The sequence below is a fragment of the Kogia breviceps genome, chromosome 6 (genome assembly GCF_026419965.1).
Source record: "Kogia breviceps isolate mKogBre1 chromosome 6, mKogBre1 haplotype 1, whole genome shotgun sequence".
Taxonomy (NCBI): Eukaryota; Metazoa; Chordata; class Mammalia; order Artiodactyla; family Physeteridae; genus Kogia; species Kogia breviceps.
In genome coordinates, this window is record NC_081315.1 from 22,107,294 (window position 1) to 22,131,410 (window position 24,117).

General features: G+C 43.8%; 1 protein-coding gene across 2 annotated transcripts in view; it reads right to left on the reverse strand.

Moving 5' to 3' along the window:
• TBC1D9 (TBC1 domain family member 9) overlaps positions 1–24,117 on the reverse strand; it is a 118,200-nt gene that overhangs the window by 61,803 nt on the left and 32,280 nt on the right. For both annotated transcript variants that reach the window (XM_059067522.2, XM_067035573.1), the window contains exon 2: positions 10,347–10,457. In XM_059067522.2, coding sequence (XP_058923505.1) covers positions 10,347–10,457 — 111 coding nt within the window. The remainder of the gene's footprint in view (positions 1–10,346; positions 10,458–24,117) is intronic.

Consider the following 24,117-nt stretch of genomic DNA (forward strand, 5'->3'; position numbering starts at 1 on the left):
ACTGGGCACAATTCCCAGCCTCTGAGTTGGCTTCTCCTCCGCCCCCGCCTACGGTGATCGCAGCTGTGCCTTCCAGGGGCTGGTTTGCACACAGCCCTTGGTTCAGCCGGGGCAGTCTGGCTGTTGACTGGTATCCCACCATGCGCTGCCCTTTACCAGGTGATCACACCAGGTACTTGACCACAGAGTCCCTGTTATACTGGTGGTAGAATCTAACCACAAGTCAACCTCACTGTTCCTTGGTTATCCTGGACAGAAAAGCCCATCGGCTACAAGACCCAGGGCAGACCAGGTGTGCCTTCACCTTTGCACACACTGCCTTCAGTTTTTTTTGTGCTTATTCATATAGGTCCACCCCCCCATCACCCCCCAACACACACACACACACACACACACACACACACACAGAGCCATGGTGGAAATGATGTATGCGTACATGCACTCATTCAACAAACATTCACTCATACCTCCGATTTTCATGGTTATTACATGAAGGTCTATATGGCTGATCCCTGTCTTCAAGTGGCCATCTCAGCACACTTGTATCCAAGTTCAGGTTTACTACTCACATTGTTCCCCACCCTGAGTTGTCTCCTCTGTTGCCCCAAGACCTCCTCCTCTCCACCTGCCACCACCTAACACGACTACCAGCTCTTTGCTCCACTTCTCATTGCCTGGGATGTAATTCCCCACATTTTTGTCTGTAATTGGCACCACTGCCCCCTCCCGCCACTGCTGCTGCTTGTCTGCTATCCGCCATCTCCTGTTGCTTCTCCCACACTTGTCACTGTCACATGAAAAGGCTAGCCTTTCGGAGTCATCACCAGCCGCTCACAGCTCCCATGTACAGGAGAGGCGCCGGGACGTCAAAGCTCAGTATCTGTAGGTTTTCAACTGTCTCAGATTGCTGGGTGCTTTGGGACCACTCTTATGCTACCAAAGAGGTTTCTTCTGGTTAGATCCAGATCTAAGATTCCAAAGTTACAGAAGACTGGGGTGTAGATAAGGAAGAACTTTGCGTACCATTATAAGAAACCATTAGCACCATAACTGAGGAAAGAAAAAGACACAAATGCCATCAGCCAATGGTAGTTTCAAGAATTAACTATGGATTCCGATCTATACCCAACAGATACTTTCCAGGGAGAGAAATGTAAATGTACGTTTCACATTTATATTTACTGTGCAAATGCACCATATTCTCTGAACACTTTCCTGAATGCACCAAACAATGAGGACAGGTGTTCAAAGCTCCAGACTCTGGAGACGGGAAGCGTGAGGATACCTAAAAGGCAGGGCTGGATTCCCTCCCCCAGCAGACAAGACACATTCTGAAGATGCCAATCTAGTAAAAATTATCTCTGAAAGCAGGTGTCCACTTCTCATCCCAGAACAAACAAAAAGTCGACGGTACCTCTCAGAGATCACAGAGCAAACGTCCTGCTAACAGTTCAAGAGCAACTGACACTTTGGCCGGACCACCCTTTAGGAACCGGCGAAACTCCAAAAGAAACACGTTGGACTCCTCAATGTTCCTTATAAATGGCTCTTTCATTTCTCAAGAAACTAAGTACAAGTGCTGCCATATTTAAGAGCCTGGAATTTTCCTTTTGTTATTGTGTAAAGTGAGATAGCACAAAGCTCTTTTGCCACGACTCTGAAAAGAGGGCTGGTCTATTTACCCAACAGTTTGAGCAAAATGTGGTAGGCGCTCAGAAGAGAAAGGAAGGACTTGGCAGTCAACTTTCTGGAAAGGCTGCATTTACAGAGATACAGCAGGAAAAACAAGCTGACCTGACTGTGCAATCGGCTGAAACAAAGAAGAAAGCTGTGTTGGGTATGAGAAGCCTTCAGGAAATGCAAGGTAAAGCTTTCTGCTGTGGGAAAACCCAGATCAACACTTGAGGGGCTTAAGGGTATTTAGAAATTAATTTTTGAAAAATGAGAATCTTTATCATTTGCAGTGTCGCGTTTTGTTTTGTTTTCAGAGTACCAGCCACAGGCCCTGTGCGTATACCTGGGCAAAACTTAAAGACTATCTAAGATGATGGAAAATACTAAGTCAGCCTAGTGTAATTTCTCATCTGGTTTGAGATGTACCTTAAAGTACGTGAAGTCCACTTGAAATAAAAAGAAAGAAGCATTAAGACGGACCCACAAAATTGATTCTACTGTATCTGGCCTCTGAGGATTAAGAACAAAGGATTACAGCCCCACTGATACCTATTCAGTGGATATTTTTTTTGTGATGCATGATTAATAATTATACAATTTGGCCCTGGGACTGCAGCACTGACTTAAAAACCTGAATTCCAGAATATCTAAGACGGTAAATTCCTACCGATCAAGAGTGTGTGTATGCACACAGGTAGGTATACATTTGTGTGAACAAGCAAAAAGAATAACCTCTTGTGACAAAGCAGAAAACAAAACAAAGCAAAACAAACCCACTAAAGCTCCCAGAGATTAAAATGCAACCAATCCAATATTTTCAGATACTGGAATAGGCTGCTTGGACCCCAGAGCTATCCAGTCCTCAAATGAATAGCACTTGAAGCTACTTAAATAAAGGGAACCATCTATTTTATGGCCTTAGCCACATACAACCTTAGCCCCAGAGATGATAATTTTGAAATTTAAATACAAATAAAGTCAAGGGCAATACCCAATACACTGGAGTGACACCTGCTGTCCCTGTAGGATTTACAAAGCCACCACTGTACCCTCTACACCCAGAAAAAGGACAAACTTGTATTTGGAGAGGGCAAGGGATACAATGCCTCCAAATGCGGTGTCTGAACAGTCTTAAAAACAAAACGGGGATTCATGTTTTAAAAATCCACATCCAGCTAAAGCTAAAATTTTAAACAGGTTAAATAGTGATAATGAAGCGTTTTCTATTACTTAGTCGTGCTTAACCAAGGCCCAGCGCCATGCTTTCACTATGGACACGCAAGCTCACAGCAATCCTACAAGTAGGTCCAATTACACTCCTTTTATAGATGAGGAAACTGAGGTTTCCACGCTTCTATGAAATCCAATGCAGAGTTTTCTGACTCCATAACTTACACTCTTAATTGCTGCACAGTAGCCCCTCCTGACATATTTTAGACGTGTGGTAAGTATGCATAGAGGTTAGATCCTCTGCAGTAATAAGGGGCCTGATTATCAGGGAGACAATATTATCTAATGGCTCAGACCACAGACTTCGATGTCAAAACATTACACCTGGGTTCAAATCCTACCGTGCCACATACTGTCTTTGTGAGCACAGAGAAGTTACTTAACCTCTCTGTGCCCCAGATTCCTCATCTGTAACACGCAGGTAACAACACATACCAAAGCAGTTTGTGCTAGAGATTAAGGAAGATAATACACGTAAAGTCCCTAGCACAGGTCTGGAACATGCAAAGCACTAAATAAACAGTTACTTTGCTATTATCATCATAAGCAACAGGACACAAAGATCTCCTCTTGAAATGTTATGCAGAAGACATTTCTAACTTCTGAGGTCAGAGCACTAAGAAACCAGTTGCTGAACTGGTGCCAGACTACCATATGTTCAGCACAAATCTCTCTGGCCCTGACACTATTATGTTTTGATTGAGAAGCGTAGGTATGATTGAAGTTAAGCAGGCCTTTACTTGAACAATCCTTGTGTAACTATTATAAGCTTCTTACATAACTCTGCTTATAATCTCTTACAGGTCATAACAGTATGCTCGTAGCTTTATAATCACTTTGAGAAAAGAGAGGCCCAGGTAACTCATCCAACCTTGGCAGTAAGAATTAGTGGTTGATGTCGTTATTTTGTTTACTTTCCTTAAATGCCAAGGTCCTCTCCTACCCTGATGGACAGAACGTAAAGGGCTATCTTTCTGGAGGGCAGTCAGGCTAATGACACTACAAGGCTCACACCCATGCATATTCTTTGACTCAGTGTATCTACTTCTATAAATTTATCCTAAGGTGATAATTAAAATAATGTGGAAATATTTTGTTCAGAGGATATTCACTAAGGTTTTTCAAAATGCAGTTAACATTAGGGGAAAAAAAACTTAGATTTCCAAAAAATAGCACATAAGTTAGATAAATTACATTACAAACACAGTAAAATATTATCTACCTATTAAAATTGACATTATAGACATGTATTTCTTTTCTTTTCTTTTTTTTTTTTTTTTGCGGTACACGGGCCTCTCACTGTTGTGGCCTCTCCCATTGCAGAGCACAGGCTCCAGACGCGCAGGCTCAGCAGCCATGGCTCACGGGCCCAGCCGCCCCGCGGCATGTGGGATCTTCCCGGACCGGGGCACAAACCCGTGTCCCCTGCATCGGCAGGCGGACTCTCAACCACTGCGCCACCAGGGAAGCCCCGACATGTATTTCTCGACATAGAAAATCTATACATATATGTGTATATACAGACACATATATATATGTGTACAGACATATATCTGTATAGACACACACACATATATAAAGTCTGGAAGGTGAAGATTTATAATGTGTATTATTGTTTTTTAATATTTTATTTTCTTTTCTTATCTACATTTTCTAATTTCCTGCAATAAACATGATTGCTTAAAGAAAAAAAAGCACGTTCTTTTTTTTTTTTCTGCTGCTGTATTCCCAAGGATACAAGAATAGTTCTTGAGGTGCACAGACCAAGAAAGGATGAGAAAACACTGACCAGCCTCTACATTAGGTGTATCTCATGCGGAAGGCAACTACATCAGCCACCATTTCGCTGTCTAGCAGACAGAAACACAGACGCAGAACCAACTAGCAGCCTTTCATTAAACTCATGGTCTTCCCAGCTGCCAACTAAAAGAACGTTTAATCATAAAAGCCAGCACGGTGCCGCTTAGAAAGGACTGGGCTGGGAGTTGGGGGGCCTGAGAACTCGATCTCAGCCCTGCACTAACCGGCTATAACTAGCAATGTGAATGGGGGCACTTCACCTTGTCCCTATACCCGATCACAGTCTGAGTGTTGGACAAGGTGGTGGCTAATCTATCTCTCAGTTCTGAAAATGAATGCCTATCTAGGCCCAGATGAGATTCTAAGATGGCGAAGAAAAGGGAGATTAATCAATGGGCAGGGGAATCAAGGTACCATTCAGGGCTGTGTTATCAGTGAGGTGTCCATCAAGCACACACCCTCCACCCCATTTCCTTTACCAGTCCTGTTGGAAGGTCAGATGTATCCAGAGGGAACTGTCAACATTTCCTTCTGTCTTTCCAACTCTTCTGTCCCAGAGCCCTTTAAGTAATGTCCTTGGAACTACCTGCATTTCTATGTGCCCATATTCCCATGAGGCTGTATAACCCTTCTTATTGTGTGAACCTTCCAGTTCTTCTAATGGGGAGAGCCAAGTGGGTTGCTGTCTACTTAAGTACCTTGAAGCTCGAGGGGTGCAAAGGACTGGGCTCTCTCCTGCCTCTGGGGTACCAATGCCAAAACACCAGCTGTTGGGGGAATGCCTGCAGCTGTCTAGTGCCCTCGTGAGAGCACAGCTGTGAAATACTCAGTCAATTACTGGTGGGAGAGAGGGAGAATTGTCTGAGTATAGATAGATCAACAAAGCAGACTGGACCAATTCCTATGGTACTACTTCCTTTATGTTCTTAGAAATGGCAGAGAATTCCCTGGCAGTCCAGTGGTTAGGACTCAGTGCTTTCATTGCCGTGGGCCCTGGGTTCGGTCCCTGGTTGGGGAACTAAGATCCCGCAGGCTGTGTGGTATGGCCAAAAATAAATAAATTAAATTAAATTAAAAATAAAAAAAAAAAAAATAAAAGAAAGAAATGGCAAAACTGATACTTTACCACACAAACCACTGAAGAAAATGCAAGTCCGTAGGCTGGAATTGATGGCACAATGGAATATCCACCAAAGAGACCAATGGCTTCATTTTGGGTAGCAGTGCAAAGAAAGAATCATTACTTAGGCAGGGATTTGGCTCCCCTTCCCAATTAAAGATCTCAGTGCCAAAGAAACATGAAAATCAATTTCTTCAAACCAATCTGGATACAGATGATAGAAGATAATAAAAAGAAGCATCTGAAAATAATGTTTCACCAAAGAACTCTTGTTTTTCGTTCCCCTCTTCTTTCTGTATGGTTCATACTGTTAAGGGCTGGGTGATTACTATATTGGGAGTAAGTTAGACTAGGTCCAAAACTAGGTCCTGCCTGGCTCCACGTGGCTCAAGTCTAAGGCAATCATATGACTAAGATTTACCACTAAGACTACTGTTCTCGTACAGAAAGTGGCCTAGGTGAAGACATTGATGGTAGATGTGCCCTTAGTTCAATTTACACAAAGCAAAGATTCACAAGGCACATGGCATAAAACAAAGGTTTTGCAAAGCTATGGATTCTACAGGGCAGTGAGTTGGACATCCAATTTTCTGCTGAAGCTTCTCTTACAGCAACAATTCATGAAACTAGAGCAAATTACAAAGCCCTTGCCATACTGTCCCACCAAATACCAGCTTCGTAGTTTACAAAAAACAACATTTAAAATTACAAACTGAGGGCTTCCCTGGTGGTGCAGTGGTTAAGAATGCACCTGCCAATGCAGGGGACACAGGTTCGAGCCCTGCTCTGGGAAGATCCCACATGATGCAGAGCAAATCACCACAACTAAAGAAAGCCCGTGCGCAGCAACGAAGACCCAATGCAACCAAAAATAAATAAATAAATTTATTTTAAAAAATAAAATTAGGGCTTCTCTGGTGGCGCAGTGGTTGAGAATCCACCTGCCGATGCAGGGGACACGGGTTTGTGCCCCGGTCCGGGAAGATCCCACATGCCGCGGAGCGGCTGGGCCCGTGAGCCATGGCCGCTAAGCCTGCGCGTCCGGAGCCTGTGCTCTGCAATGGGAGAGGCCACAACAGTGAGAGCCCATGTACCACCAAAAAAAATAATAATAATAATTAAATTAAAAATAAATAAATTAATTAAATTAAATAAAATTACAAACTGAAAGGTCAGCCTATCAAAGAATCCTTTTTAAGGTAGCAGCTTCCGCTCTTAAAATCTTCTCATGGAAGGGAGCCAGGCACTTGGGTTTCAGAGAGAAATTGATAAGAAGGAACAATTAGTGGGTGAATGGGACTTTCACAATGGTTGTCACTTCCGTGGTGTCTTCTACAAGGAAATTCTGGAGCTGTCTCTACGTGTAATCAATATATATACAAAAGCTAAAACCGCTCTGGGTTTATTAGAATGAGATCATGCACTTGTGCTAGGCATCACTTACTGGGAAAACAAAAGTACATCTCTTTGAGGTATAAATTATGACATCGGTAATTACTGCCCAGTGTTCCTTAGCCTTGGCTTGGCAAATAACTCAGGAATAACTCGGCTTTGTAACTCTGGGCTCTTCCCCACAGGAGCTATCATAGGAGCCTCTGCTTGGCTCTTGTAGAGCCTCTGCCAACTACAAATTGGCACTTGCCACTGGCACTTGCCATCTACCTCTACAAGTATTAAATCCTGTGCTACTGCAGCTGCTGACTTTCAACACCCCCTGAAAGGAGTTCAGGGTGGAGATCAGAAAGTAGGCACTCTGTGCTCTGGGCAAAGCTGGCAGAACAGGTCTTCAGATAGATATTTTCGGAAGCTGATTTTATGAGCCCAATTCTTGTATCTCCTCATATCTAGAAAAGCACTAAAATCCTTCCTGGTGACGTCTGCTCCTTGCAACTAGCGATAACCTTCACAAGACTAGCAGAAACCTTCTGCAAAAAAATATGTGTTGATTGCATGTGCTGCCCCTTCACAAAAATCACATCTTTACTGACCTTCCTCCCTGCCTCTTTGGAGCATTTTCTCAGAGGTATCTGAAACGCTGTCTCCCGGGCTATAGTCCGCATTTTGCCCCCAATGAAACTTAACTCGCGACACTCACGTTGCGTACTTTTTTAAAGTCGACAGTAGAATGGCAAAGGCCCAGAAACAAAGTGAGTAGTGATGTCAATTAACGGGAGAAAAAAAGGATGGGTTGAGGGGGTGGAAAAGAAAGAGTCACAGATAGAAACCAGCTTGTCTCAGCCCCATGCATGTGCATTGACCTGGGAAGGCCAGGAGACCCAAGGGCTCTGAGGACCTCCAGGCTGCACAGGTTCTCAAAAGTGCTGGAAGGTGAGTGAGAGTGTCAAAGCCTCACTAAGTCCAGGGGCGTGGGTGGCTCTGCCTGATTTCTAATCTCCTTTCTCTTTCTTCACTTGCTGGCTCCCCTGTCTATTTTAACACCATTCTACATTGTTCGCCAACTAAAGGTGACATTTTTCCAGCCAACTTCCACAGAGCACCTCCCCTTCTACAGTAGCTATTGGGTGTTTCTCTTTGCGTTGAATGAACCGCACAGAAGGCTGGAACTCTATCTTACATGGGGTTACACTGATAAGTCTGTCTTCCTCAGGGTCCCAGCCTCTCTTCCTTTATCCTTTAACCCCTTCGCTCCTGGGGGGTTTTCTCCCTGCCCACTTCAGTTACCATTCCTTCATTCAGTGGAATGCATAAATGCGGATTCATTTCATTGTTTCTCATGGGACTATTTGCATCTGAGCCAGAATAACTTTAAAGGGATACAACTACAATGTTAGAATTTCGGTGCTACCAAATCCTTGAGGGTGCATTGCTAGGGCGCCAGAGCCTTCCAGCAGCCTAAAATCACACCCACCTAACTCCCCCTACCCCTGTAGAAAGCCAGCCAAGATTCCTGTCTTTAGTTGGAAGCCCCACCATCCAATAGCACTGTAGGGTACTTGTCCATACTGGGCTAGAACTGAGTATTTCCTTGTATTCTCAAAAGCAGGGGCCGGATCTAATTATCTTCATATCTTTAGATCCCAGTATGACACTTCCTACCAAGCAGAGATCAATTTAAAAACTGAATAAAGTCAACTGAAAGAGCTCCCAATGGCCAAAGCTGGAATAATTTGAGCAGCAAAATAAAGTTGTATTGGATTGTAACCCAAAGTACAAAGTAAATATTCATGAGTCCACAGTGATAAAAATAATTGAATAAGTTAAAACTCCCCACTCTGTAAATGTGGGCTGTGCACGGTGACTTCCTTCCAAGGAGGACAGTATGGGAAGGGGAAGGAAAGAGTAACTTGACAGTGGAGAAACCTGGAAAAACACTACTCCAGCCAGGTGATCAAAGACATCATCAGTCATCAATCATCTGGACAGTAGGTGCCCTTGCTTGACATAACCTGATGAAAACAGCACTTTATCTCTGTGATCTTCCTCATAAAAATACATCACCGCAGCCTAATCATGAGAAACACATCAGACAAATTCCAACAGAGGGACATTCTACAATATACCTGACCATTATTCTTCAGAAGTGGCAGAGTCTTCAAAAACAAGGAAAGTCTGAGTAACTTCTACAGCCAAGAGGAGATTAAAGAGATATATCAACTAAATATAAAATGGTACACTGACTGGGATCCTGGAACAGAAAAAGGACATCAGGTAAAAACTAAGGAAATCTAAATAAATTAAGGACTCTAGTAACCATGTATCCATATTGGTTCATCCATTGGAACAAATGTTCTGTCCTAAGGTGTTAATCATAGGGGAAGCTATGTATGTGGAGGGTATTTGGCTGCTTTCCAAACTATCTGTTCAACTTTCCTGTAAATCTAAAACTGTTCTAAAGAATAAAATCTATTAATTAAAAAAAAAAAAAAGCCAAGTGGAGGCGAAAAAATGAAAAGAAAAAAGGTAAGTGTTCAGTGCCCTTGCTCTTATAGTTATTTGAAAAGCCACATGTAGACAAATAACCAAAAAAATCTTAGCCACTTTGGACTGGCGGTTCTTGTGAGAGATCCAATAACGGCATGACTGTTTACCACCATCCCAGCACATTATTACAGGTTATCATCAGGAGAAATAAACAATCCCTACTCAGTAGGAAGGACTGCACTGAGATAAGTAAGTATTACTTAGTCCACCCAAGACTCCATCATTTCCCAGCTTCCCTGAAGACAGGCTGGGGCCATGTGACTAGTTCTAGCCAATGGGGTGTGAGGTGGAGTGCCTCCACCTCCCGCACTTTCCTTGTAAGTTGACCTTGGAGCCTTTGTGTTCTAGAGGGTGTTACTACAGATGGAGATGGTCACAGGATCCAAACAAGACTTCACCAAAGTTAGAAAGAAACCTTTATTGTGTTAAGCACTGAGGTTTAGGGTTCATCTGTCGAAATGGCTAGGGTTACTTACCTTAAAATACGAAGTGATTGCATCTCACAATTAAACGTTCCTTCCCTTCTGACAGAAAGTTGTTAATCATAACTTTTTTCCACATTTCCAAACACTGCACTTACCACAGGCGATGGTCCAATAGACCAAAGAATCTGGAGTCTGGTAGAGGATGCGGTAAGGAGCAACCCGGGCGCTGGAGTCCAACACGACATCAAGGGTGCCCACCAGGAGGCCTGAGGGCAGAAGAGAGGGAGAAATGAGTAAGGGTTTCCTCTAAATCCCCAGAGGCAGCAGTGTGGACACTCCCCTTCCGGGAGACCTGCCAACAAGCCCTCTCCCACCGCATCCCACCTGGACAAAACTTTCCTCTCAGATGTGATGATGGTGATTCTATGTTACTTGTTCCACCCACCTCCAAGAGACACTGCACAAGCTAAAAGAGCGCTGGTTTCAGAAACAAAACCAGCAAAGCTCCTCGCTCAGTCCCTGGCACATGGTAGTATTAATAAATGCCTGTTTCAAACAAAAAAAAATACAGTACTAAGCACTGATATCCTGGGGTCTCTGCTTTACCTACATTACACCCAATGTGTATTACTTTCTCCCCTGTAGCATCCTAGAAACAAGTCCTTAATTTGAGTAACTTGACAAAGCCACAGGTACCAGTGATGTACAACTGAGTCCGTGTACCAGGCTGCCCCATGTACTATTTTTGTGCGCCTCATTTCTCTTTTGTATTGAGAAGGTACAGTTCAGCTCAGCAAACAATGAGTGCCTACTATGTCCAAGGAAAACCCTGTGGGCACGAAGTTGAATAAGACAGAGTCCCTAAGGCATTTATAATCCAGCAGGGGAGAGGGCCAAGCAGTATTTTAGGGCTGCATTTAGAAGTGAACAGGGCTGTGAAACAAGCACGTCTCCATCTCAACGGCAGAGTCCTTTGCCATTTGTCACATCACTCGTTATAAGCAGAGATGCTTGAAGCCTGGTCTACACTAGGCTCTGCAAAGATGTAGTAATTAGGCTGAGGATCAGGAAAGGTACTGTGGTAGCACGAAGTTGAGTTCTTCCGGCTGGCAACCTCAGTGATCTCGCCAGGGCCTGGGGGAAACTCACTCCCATCATCCAAGTCGAGGCAAGCTGGAACATTCAACAAACGCACTTAGCAATTTATGTGTGAGAAATACAAATGTCCAGTGTACTGATGCTCACTTAAGAAGAGGCAGTGCCTTCTCTTGCCAAGAGTGCAAATTCTCTTATAATCACCTTTCAGCCAACATCCCCCCTCCAGGAAGGCGTGACTCCTTTATCTGCACCAAGCTGGGATTAGACACCAAACATTTTCTATACCATTCTAAAATTACACGGATACACACACACACACACACACACACACACACACAAATTCTACAGTCAAATAAACAGGATTCCTTGCTTGGCAGGATGAATCTAAAAGATTTCCATAAAGTAAACGCCCGTAATTACTCTAAAGTCAGATGCAACCCAGCATAGAGCAGGGTTCGGACTCAGAAGGACCAGTTAGGAGCTGTGGCTAGTTGAATAATCTTAGGACCTTTTTTTCCAATGTCTTGGTGTTCACAAAATGGAAAACGATATGATGTAAAATGGAAACGATCTGATGATTACAAGATGTTTTGTTGTTGCTGTTTTGTTTTGGCCACGCCGTGCGCCATGTGGGATCTTAGTCCCCTGACCAGGGATCCAACCCATGCCCGCCCCTGAAGTGGAAGCACGGAGGCAACTACTGGACCACTAGGGAAGTCCCACAAGATTGTTCTTAAAGACTGAATACAATAAGGTTTGGGGGCAAGAGGCTGGTTGGGAGGAGGGGTTAGGCAACCTCTCTAGAACCTGCCAAGAACCCTCCTTTCTTTAATTTTACTTTTACTTAGATTGCATGGTTATTAAGGATGGCTTTGGTCTGGAACTGATGGTAGATGAGGCCAGGATGGGGGAGATAAAGGCCCCCAGCCTCCTTTGCTCTGCCACAGCTCCGTCCTGGCTCTGACTCAACATGTTGTGACCAGGTCTGGGGCACATGGACAGGCCATTTAACTTCTCATGGCTTTCACTTCCTCATTTGTAAAGTGGTTGTAATAGCACTTGCCTTCCCGAACCTGGGGTTAAGCAAGAAGCCTAGGGAAGGTTAACAAGGGGCAGCCCTACAGTTGTCCTTTTGGTCTATGTCCAAGGCCAGGAATCCACTTAGGTTCACAGCAGACCACAGCGACCATTAGCTGACCTGCATACTCCAGGAAAAACAAACTTTCGCTAAAGGGTAAATGAATTCATTTGTTTGCTCTGGCCTGTACGAAAGACATCAAAAATCAAATATTTAGAGTCTGCAGAGTTTTCCAAGGAGTCATCTTCCATATAATACCACACACGTGTGCATTTTTGTTTTCTCTATGGTGACTCGGATTTACCGCAAAGACCTCGAGTTACTCTTCAATTATCTGCAGACGGTAAGAGTGTATTAATAGAGAAAGCAGAAGAGTGCTAGCTAAACTGGATTGCCCTCTGTGTTAACTAGAAATACAAAGACATGTGAAATCCAGATTCATCCCTCATAACAACCGATGTTGGTAATATTTCCCTCTTCTTGAATCAAAATACTGGAAGTATCACATACGTTGTTTCTAGGGCACACAAAGTTCAGCCGGGGGTTAAGGAGTCACAGTCAAGGATTAGCCTCTGTGGTTTAATGAGCCTCTAAAGGAGTGTCAGTGTAGATATAGATTCTTCCAAGGGCGAGTGCAGCTCACTGGGCAGGGCAACCAACAAGAGGCAGTCCGGGTTCTGGATCTTTAGTCCTGGCTCTGCCAACTCCCAGACCCAACCTCTCCGAGTCTCAGTTTCCCCATATTTCATGTCTCACTAGACTTCTGTAACACCAAGGAGGGAAGATCTCTGAAACGGTCCAACCCTATCTGCACATCTTGACCACCACAAATGTCCCCAACTACAATCCACCTCCACCATCCATTATCCTAATTAACAAAACCTCCGGTAAAGAAGTACCTTCTTTACTCAGAGGTAAAGAAAACTGAGTGGCTTCGAGGAGAGTCCCCTGGAGTGAGGGCTTCTGATTGAGTACATGCTAGCTCAGCAACCCTGAGCACGCGTCCACGAAGATTTAGGTGAACGCTACCAGGCTCTTCCAGATTTACCACAGGCTCCACGCTGAAATATCTGAAAGTAAACTATAGACAATATAATACTGGGACACTCACATTAGGTGCATATACAATTTTAAAACATTTGGTAAAAGTCCTTTGAAAACTTAAGGCCCTGGATATCCCAACAGAAAGTAATGTCGTGAACTGAGACTCACAGTCGGTCAAATCAATAAATACATCTTCCATTCACTTTGTAGCACTGACGACGATTTTCCCTCCACCTGGAATGTTGTGCTTGCCCGGCAACGACCACTTCCCACCAGCTCAAACGACAAACTCGTAATTATCTCACACCGCCTCCTACTAACCCTGATCTCCCTCTGAGCTCTGCTGCTTCTGTAATACCCACTGCATTTATTTATTTATTTTGAAATTTTCTTTCTTTCTTTCTTTCTTTCTTTCTCTTGGGCCATGCTGGGTCTTCGTTTCTGGGCGAGGGCTTTCTCTAGTTGCGGCGAGCGGGGGCCACTCCTCATCGCGGTTGCGCGGGCCTCTCACCGTCGCGGCCTCTTTTGTTGGCGGAGCACAGAGAGGCTCAGTAGTTACGGCTCGCGGGCCTAGTTGCTCTGCGGCACGTGGGATCCTCCCGGACCGGGGCTCGAACCCGTGTCCCCTGCATCGGCAGGCGGGCTCTCAACCACTGCGCCACCAGGGAAGCCCCCCCCCCCACTGCATTTATTTAAAATTACATGTACATTTTGCTTTGTTCCGTTTCCTCTCCTCTTTCCAGCTCCATGATGGCAAGGTCTGACTGACTGCTTTGGGCCCCTGGACCCCGCACTTTGCTCGGAGCACAGTGAGCCCTGAACACACGTCTGATGAAAGGACAAGTTCGGTATTTTTATAGAAAAACCTAAATAATAAGTTATTACTGTGCTGCTGCCAAATCTCTATTGAGACAAGGAGTCGAGACTCTGGAAAAGAGAAAATACTCCTGCTGTACCCTCTGTGTACACTGAATACTAGAAGATGGGAAGTCTGAAATCTAGCCTAGAGAATCCCCGCCACCACCCCGCCCAAAAGAAGCAGCAATCAGGATTTTCTTAGACGTCTTATTACTTACTCATCCCTCTGAAGTGGCTGTCAAAATACTGAACGTTTCATCATTTCCCACACAAAGCACTGTTTTAGCAGCTGTTCTAGTCACCTATTTCTGGTGTTAAACAATCTTTGATAGCCTGAGATAACTAAGTCAAATTATGGCCCTCAAAATAACTCTTCTCTGCATCTACCTATTACACTAGTTTGGGGGCATCTTGTAACATTAAACTGCTGTTTTCAAGGAGATTCAGAAAACACTCTGCAGAAGTGGTACATTTAGGCCTCCCACCAGCTGTGGGCGCTAAAGGGTATGTGATGCAGACAGAGTCATTTCCACTCCTGGGTGGCCCCTCACCCCTCTGGGGGCAGGGATGTAACAGAAGAGTGTGGGACACACAGAGATGTGTCCATGGCGATGATCAATCCATCTACTGAGGATCTTGGGATAACTTAATGTTAAAGTGGACAAGATCCTAAAGCTTACTTGGTCTCCCTCTACTCCCTCAGCTTTGTAGCCAGTCAGAGATAGAGCCCTACAAAGACCACGCTGGAGTGGTCTGGGGAGTGGGCTGTCTCCTGATACGGAAGCTACAAGTAGTACCCACTAGGGAATTCCCTGGCAGTCCAGTGGTTAGGACTTGGTGCTTTCACTGTGGTGGCCTGGGTTCAATGCCTGGTCGGGGAACTAAGATCCCACAAGCCACGCGGCACAGCTAATGTGTACTGAGCACCACTGTTTAATGAAATATTTCAAAACCATGGAAGAGTATTAAACATTACAAAACACATATCCCACCGCTCTGACTTTAACACTTGGCCTTATCTGCTTCAGATCTGTTTTGGTTTTTTAGAAGAAAATATAGCATACAGGGTAAAGGTCCCCCCTGTGCTCCCCTCAATTCTATTTCCCTCTCCATTCACCACCCTCCAGTTATTTATTCTTCCCATCCAGGTCCTTATACTTTGACCGCCCCCCATGTATGTACATGAATATAGATTTAACACTGATGTATATTTTTAAATTTACATTAATGATAAAGAGTAGATATTGTTCTGCAATCTTTTTTACCCAATGTTGGTAAAACTTGCCCAGGTTATACTTGCAAATCTGATTCATTCATTTTAAATATTGTATAACAGTCTGCTGTTTAAATATACTGTAACTTATCCATTTTCCTAAGGAAGGGTATTTGGGTTTATCTTTTTTTTTTTTTTTTTTGCTATAATAGGCACTGTGATCCTTCTCTGTACATGATCCTTAAGCATGTGAGCACTTTCTTTAGAATGGAATTGTTGGGTCACAGGGTGTGTGTTGAGACTTTATTAGTCATTACAAAACTGCTTTCCGAAGTGATTGTGCCAATTTACACACGTACCAGGAAAGTGAGAGAATATCCGTTTCTCCATAATATCCCCAACACTTAGTATTATCAGTTTTTTTTTCACCAATCTCAAGGATGAGAAGCACTATCTATTTGTTGTTGCAATTTGCATTTTTCTGACGATTAATGAGTTTGGATATCTCTTCCTGTTTATTGGCCATCCCAGTTCCGCATTCTGAGTTATTTGCCTTTCCTACTATGCTGACATTTGCTGAAACTTCCAGATCAGAAATTCAGTTTACTATTTAGAGGCTTTCACTCAGATATACACTGGATTTCGATTCACTTCAGCAAATACACACGGATATTTCTAAAGCCAGAGGAGCAGTACACTTGGATTTCCTTTTTTTTTTTTTTTTTTTTTGCAGCACGCGGGCCTCTCACTGCTGTGGCCTCTCCCGTTGTGGAGCACAGGCTCCGGACGCGCAGGCTCAGCGGCCATGGCTCACGGGCCCAGCCGCTCCGCGGCATGTGGGATCTTCCCGGACCAGGGCACGAACCCACGTCCCCTGCATCGGCAGGCGGATTCTCAACCACTGCGCCACCAGGGAAGCCCCTGAATAAATCTTTTATGTTTGCTTGCCTGTTTTTAAAGCCTTCAAGCCTTCACCCAAGTTATTTTACTTGATCTGGAATGTCCTCTCTTCCTTTTTCTTTCTGGAAAATGTCCATTTCCCTCAATATCCAGGTCAAGGGTCACAAGGCATATTCTTTTTGGTTTGTTTTTTTATAAAGAGTCTGTGCTTTTTTAAAAATTTATTTTATTTATTTATTTTTTGCTGTGTTGGGTCTTCGTTGCTGTGCATGGGCTTTCTTTAGTTGCGGTGAGCGGGGGCTACTCTTCCTGGTGGTGCATGGGCTTCTCGTTGCGGTGGCTTCTCTTGTTGTAGAGCACAGGCTCTAGGCGCACAGGCTTCAGTAGTTGTGGCACGTGGGCTCAGTAGTTGTGCCTCAAGGGCTCTAGAGCACAGGCTCAGTAGTTGTGGCGCATGGGCTCTAGTTGCTCCGTGGTATGTGGCATCTTCCTGGACCAGAGATCGAACCTGTGTCCCCTGCATTGGCAGGCGGATTCTTAACCACTGCGCCACCAGGGAAGCTGCAGTCATTTGTTTTGCTTTCTTTCCACACTCTCCCCATCCTCTCAACCCCCTACACCCAAATGTCCTGGCAATTAACTGTCCCCCTGTCTGTGATCTGCCAACCATCTTGCACTTCATATTACTAAGGCGATTATCACATTGTTTCCTACTGGAAAAAACACTAGTTTCTTCCCACCAGGCTGTGAGCTCCTGGAGGCAGGCACAGCCTTATCTACCTTGGAATTCCCAAAGCCTGGAATAATGTCCCTCACATCATGCTGAATATTTATAAAATGGGCCCCTAAGTTTTCAACCTGATGGACATTGGGAGAAACCAAGAATTATTTTCAGAGCTTATTCATCTCTGCCCCACAGAACCCAATATAACAAGTTGTAGCAAACTGGCCATGAATAATTAAACTTGTCTAAAAATCGGACAACGAAAAGAGACCAAGATTTGAGAAAAAGGCTAGAAAATCCCATCTCAGAGAGTGGGAGGTAATGCAGATCAAACTAGTATCTGAAACTGAAATTTACCATGGGAAATTAACTTCCTAATTTCTGGAAGTAATCTGTCACTTTTTAATGAATATTGAGATTGATATGGAATGAAGTTGGATGCAAAACTAGAGCTATTTAGGGGAAGCGTAAGTCTTTCTATTCTACTTTTGGAAACTAGTCCAGAGATGAGCAGTCGTTGCCAAAAAACCACAAAGATGTAATCAATTTAAACTCTCGCATCCCCCCCACAGATCGGTAAACACTGTTTGCATACCATACTGGCCAGGGGACCGGGGGAAAGATCAGGGAACTGCATATGTGCACAGCTTCAAGGGGAAGGCTGGCATTGCCGGGTGAGGGTCAGCTCCCTACCTAAACCCGCACCTGAGCTTGTAATGTCACCAAAGTGAAGGTCCACCTGGGCTACTGCAGGCCAGTCACAGTTGTGTGCAGAGAAATCCGGGCGATGGCTGGTCGCCACCTAAAGAGGTAAGGGACAGAGGAGGTTTGGGGGGCAAGAGAGCTGCAGCTCAAGATGGGAGCAATGTGTTTTCTCAGTGTCATAACCTCAAAGAGTCTAACAGCCTTTCTCAAGCATGGGTATTACTGGCTAAGAGGGAGAGACCAATCCCAACACTGGAATTCTACTTCCAGCTTAGAACAGTCTGGGAGTGTTTTTGTTTTCATAAGTATTGCTTCTTTTCCGACCCCTCTCGCATATTTAGGTAAAAATGATTTCTCAACATAGTTCAAACCATGATTAGTGGTTGAAAAAGGCCACACACAGCTCTTCTCTCTCACCTTCACAGCTGCCTCTCAGGACCCTAGTCCAGCCAGATGTATCTCACATCACGGTTTCTGTGACATAGGACAAGTTACTAGAGGGCAGGGGGCGCATCTACACACACACACACACACACACACACAACGTGTTTCTGTTTGTGGAAAGATGGATTAATGAGAATTCTGCTAGTGTAGGGAATACATTGCTGATTCTGTCAATTAGGATAATTCTTAAACTATCTGTGGTTAAGAATCAGTTTGTTTTTAGTCTCCAGTATGTTGCTCACTGAGAGGTCTGTAAAATACATTGCCTAGGAAATACTAAAATAGAGCTAGAGAATATGAAAAGAGACAAAGAAAATACAAGCCTCCAATTTTTCATCACTTAATTCAACAGACAAATGCCTCTAGCTTTCTAAATGCTTAATCTCAATTTCTATTCTTTAGCTCAAGGCAGTTGAAACAAACAGGTTGCAAACCAGCACTTTAAATAGCACCCAATTAGGGAAGGGGTGGCTGGAGGGCAGCAATATTCTTGGGACTGTGTTTACTAGAATCACATACAGTTTAAAAGAGTACATTCAATTCTATGATATAACTTTTTATTGGGGAAATGAAAAAAATTATTGCTCTGCCACTGCAAACTAAAATAAAATCCCACAGTCATTTCTCAATTGAAAGCAAGAATACATGTATAGGGAAAGACATGAGGTTTTCGCTGTATGTTTATTTCAAGGGGCCTAGGTTTAAAAGTGTGGTGAAGAATCAGCCTGAAACTAACATGATATTGTACATCAGTTATATTTCAATTTTTTTAAATAATAAAAATAAATGAAAGTGTGGAGAATCTGAACTAGCCTATTAGGTGATCCCTGAAGAGACCCTTGACTCATTTCTTACCAATAGGGGAGCAGGCTCGAGGGGGTAGAATGACCAGGTCCGAGTAGCAGGTCATGCCCCTCTGTAGTATTTCAAACTCATTCTGGATCACAGGGTCTTTGAATTTCATGCTTATATAAGTACCCAGAAAGTTAGGGCTCAAAATACACGTTCATATTTTCCATCACAAAAGATAAAGCACAGTCTGGTTTATAACTAAACAGACTGGGCAGAAAACTGAAATTGGAAGAGCATTTCTCCTGCAGAGCCTTTGTCAAGCAGCCAATTAGTTCTGTGCAGCTCAAATCTTCCAAGCACCCTTGAAAGCCAAGTCTTCCAGGAGCTGCTCCATTTCACCCTGCAGGCCAGTCTCTTAAAGTCACATGCACCTTCTTCTCCTGCACAAAGGGAGGGCAGGTGGGATTGATTTTTCCTTCTCTTCTGTGTCTGAGAAGGAACCATTAAAATATCTCTTTAAGACCTTACTTTACACCCCAGTTAAGACCGGCTACATAATTTTGGGGGCCCTGTGCAAAATGAAAATGCATGTTCCCTTGCTTAAAAATTCTTAGGAATTCCTAGGCAGCCACAGTAGAACATTAAACCAAGTCTGGGGCCCTTCTAAATGCAGGTTCCCCTGTGCACCAGCATGCGCCACATACCCAGGGGCCAGCCCTGACCCCGGCAGTGCCCCCATGATTGCATCTCTACAGGCAAGCTGTTGTTCTCAGACTTTTTCCAGGAATTCAAGTCTGCTCTGATACAGACCAATGACGACAATGGACTGAATTTATTCAAAAGCACTCCAGGCGCCTCTGTGATCCAAATCCTCAAATAAGCCCTCAGCCCAGGGAGAGGAAGGTAGACGCATATTCATTATATGTACAGCTGCTTCCATTTCTACGATGGGAAGGTATATTGATTCTCATCTTGTCTGTGGAGGCAAGTCTGAACACCTGAAACTGATGGCTCGAGGCCGGCCAAGGTCAGCCATGAAAGCGAGGACGCAGGAGTTCTTTGGGGGCTGGTGGGAGCAATTCATTGGTGAGAAGCCCACTATTTCTAACAGATGAACGACACCCACGACCTCAAGGAAACCTGAGCGAGATGTTCCTCGACTCCTTTTGTCAGGTGGGCCGAATTTGCAGGAGCCACTTACTGTCCCAAGATGACTGCCCACCCTTCTCCTAATTCACCTAACCCCTTCTCCACAATGAAATAATATCACAAAATAGAAACAGTTATGAATTTAAAATTACATCTAGGTAGGACCTCCCTGGTGGCTCAGTGGTTAAGAATCTGCCTGCCAACGCAGGGGACACGGCTTCCACCCCTGGTCTGGGAAGATCCCATATGCCGTGGAGCAACCGAGCCATGCACGCAACTACTGAGCCTGTGCGCCGCAAGTACGGAAGCCCGCGCGCCTAGAGCCCGTGCTCCGCAATAAGAAGCCCGGAACTCAAAGAGTAGCCCCCATTCTCCACAACTAGAGAAAGCCTGTGCCCAGCAACGAAGACCCAACGCAGCCAAAAATAAATAAATTTTTTTTTTAATTTAAAAAAATAAAATTACATCTAGGAAATGACCTAGAATGTCTGTATGTATTATAGTACATCTATCCATGATATTTAGACATTTAAACTCATGTCCTCGAATAATTATTTAATGAGACGGCAAAACATATCTAGTATGTTATGTGGAAAAAAACCCCACAAAACTCTAATTTTTGTTCTATATGATCCCACTCTGTCAAATTACAAGTCTAATATATGCTATGAATTATAACATTATTATTAAAGATTACTAAAATGAACATATTTGGTGGATAAAACAATTTTACTTTCTTTTGTGGTGTTCTGTTTCCAAAAGTTTCTTGAACGTACATTCAATACTTTTATGATGTAAAATAAAATTGGGGGGGGGGCTTCCCTGGTGGTGCAGTGGTTGAGAGTCCGCCTGCCGATGCAGGGGGACACGGGTTCGTGCCCCGGTCCGGGAGGATCCCACATGCCGCGGAGCAGCTGGGCCCGTGAGCCATGGCCGCTGAGCCTGCGCGTCCGGAGCCTGTGCTCCGCAACGGGAGAGGCCACAACAGTGAGAGGCCCGCATACCGCAAAAAAAAAAAAAAAAAAAAAAAATTGTTGTTTTCTCAATTACTTCCAACCTTCTACTCTGGGCTTTCTTTACTCAAAGAGAGATCAAGTAAGCCATCAAGTAAATAGATGGTTATTGTGTTTACATTAAAGCTGCTCTTCCAAACCACAGGTTAGTAATCTTGTTGCTAGGATGCAACATGCCAGTTAGGGGTCAATATTTAAATGAATGGCATCCTTAAAACACTCTCTGATGGAGAGGGGTCTGGCCTTTGTCTTTTCGAAATTTTTTTTTAAAGTTCATTTTTTTCCTTTTAGTATATAAAGCACAGCAGTACAACAAATTGATTAACTCAGTTGTAGTGATTGGGTGTTTTTAATAACTAGCTTATCTTTAAGTCAGGAAGTTTACAGCCCCAAAATAAAAACCATAAAAGTTAAATGAATGAAATTAGTTTCTCAACTTTCATCACTGAGTATTCATTATATTTTAAAACTGCGTATTCATTATATTTTAAGTACCCACAGTGTTGCCTTTAGCTACACATAAGTAATGCAAATAAAGAGGCAATATGTGTTTATACCTACATTGGAAATGTCTGGAAGGATGTACATCAAACTGTTAATAATGGTTTCCTTTGGAGAATGACATCCGTATGGGGAGATGCCCCACAGGGAAGAAATTAGGAACTCTTTTAACTGTTAGAACTATATTTCCAAAAGTAATTGTTATGCTGCTAGAACTATACTTTATAAAACTTTGTATTCATAATTATTTACAAGATGCATATATTATAATAAAGCAATAATAAAAGAACTACTAAAGGAATACAAAATATCATAATGAAGATCCTGCCAGTAAGATTTCATAAAAGATGAGACTCTTAACTAGTCAGCTCCTGCTACTTTCTGTCATGGGCACCAGCCACCCTAAGAACTGGTCACCCTTAGCATGCGTGTATGGGGTCACACTGTATAAAATAAGGCTGCCTTTCACCCGGGACTATGATCAGGGCAAACATACAGGGGCCTAAGTGGAAGATGAGGCTGGCCCATCTCACCCTCTCAAAGGAATCTGAGCTGAGACAGAGGAAGAGGAAAGCCAAGTAGCTACGGAAGCAGAAGCTGAAAGGATTCCATGAGAAGGGAAGGCAGCAAACAAGCCAGATGACACAGAGGCAGAAACACTGAGCTAAAGAACAGACACACAGGGGCTTCCCTGGTGGCGCAGTGGTTGAGAGTCCGCCTGCCGATGCAGGGGACGCGGGTTCGTGCCCCGGTCCGGGAAGATCCCACGTGCCGCGGAGCGGCTGGGCCCCTGAGCCATGGCCGCTGAGCCTGCGCGTCCGGGGCCTGTGCTCCTCAATGGGAGAGGCCACGGCAGTGAGAGGCCCGCGTACCGCAAAAAAAAAAAAAAAAAAAAAAAAAAAAAAAAAAAAAAAAAAAAAAAAAAAAAAAGAACAGACACACAGCAGAGGCTGAGGAAGCCTGGCGTCTTCAGGAGAAGAGAGCTGAAATGCAGAGCGCAGAGGTGAGGCCGGCGATAGGGAGCCGAGGGAAAGGTGGGGAGCCACTTCTTACAGCTGTCACAGGCTCTTTGTCAGCTCTCCAGGCCCGGTTCCAGGTCGCATGTATCCTGGCAAGGAAACCTAGGTACCCGAGGTAACTTGAGTCTCTGGTCCTTGTAACCAAAAGTGTCCAACTAAAACCCTATCTACCCCCCTGGCTCCATCTAAGATGGACTCTGAATAAATGTTCCGTTCCGTACGACGGCAAGGCAAGTGTTACCTAACTAAGTGCCAAGGCATTAACAGCAATTTAATAATACGCTTTCCAGACTTGCATCCAAATATTCCAGAACAGATAAAAATGGCGGCTACAGAACTGTAATTAAAACAATCAAGCTATTTACAGGGGAGAGGTACAGTAGCGGCCTGGCTTGATCACTGGGTGTTTTGTCTTGACTTTACCACTTTTGAGGGCACAACTCCACTGGCATGCACTCTTCAGAAGAATCCTGGTTCTAGCTTAGCCTTAAGTCACCTGGACAAGACTAAGGGCTATTTCACAGAGACATTTCAGTTTGTGATGAATCGAGCGAAAGCAATCTTCACCTAAGGTCCAGATAAAGCTTTAAAGAGAAAACTAAGCTGGGAGGATCTGAAAATAAAAAGAACACCATGGCACCAACAGGTGGGAGAAACCCAACCAGGAAATCTGCCAAAGACGGTTTGACTTTGCAAAGCCAGGTGTGCGGTAGCAAGTAATGCCCTTATTTCGTCAAGTTGTGTATTATGACCTGACGTGTTTTTCAATATACGTTAATGACCTGCAAATGTAGGTGAGTCCCTTATGGAATATATTAAACCCAATTAAGATTTCTTAAGAAATAGTTCAGGGATGGCCTGGAAAGTCCTTGTAAACTACTCTGAAAAATATCAATGATGGATGGCAAAAAAAAAAGAAAAGGATCACTGACAAAAATAAAAGCAGTATACTGGGGGTGGGGGGGGCATTTTTTTACAAAGTGACTTCTAAGTCATTACCAAGAAATTGTTCTTTTTTCATGCTATAAACCAGACACAATAGACATAGAGGGCAGTGTGACAACCAAATGTACAATACCAGCAATGTCACTGACTCATATATCTTCAGGCAGAGACTGATGAAGAAAGATGAAAGGTAGGGGGCACTATCTTTTATATTATTGTTTTATCAATGAATGGGGAAACTGAAAGTAGTGAAGGTCGTGCTTTGTTTCTTTCACCCTGAATTACATCTTCTATACCTAGCTTCTTAATCTCTAAGCAAAAATGACACATGCACACATGAATGTACATGCATGCATACATACACAGACATAGAGTATGCACATATATATATATGCATACACACATATTATACTATGCTCATTTAAAATGAGTTTAGAGTAGGG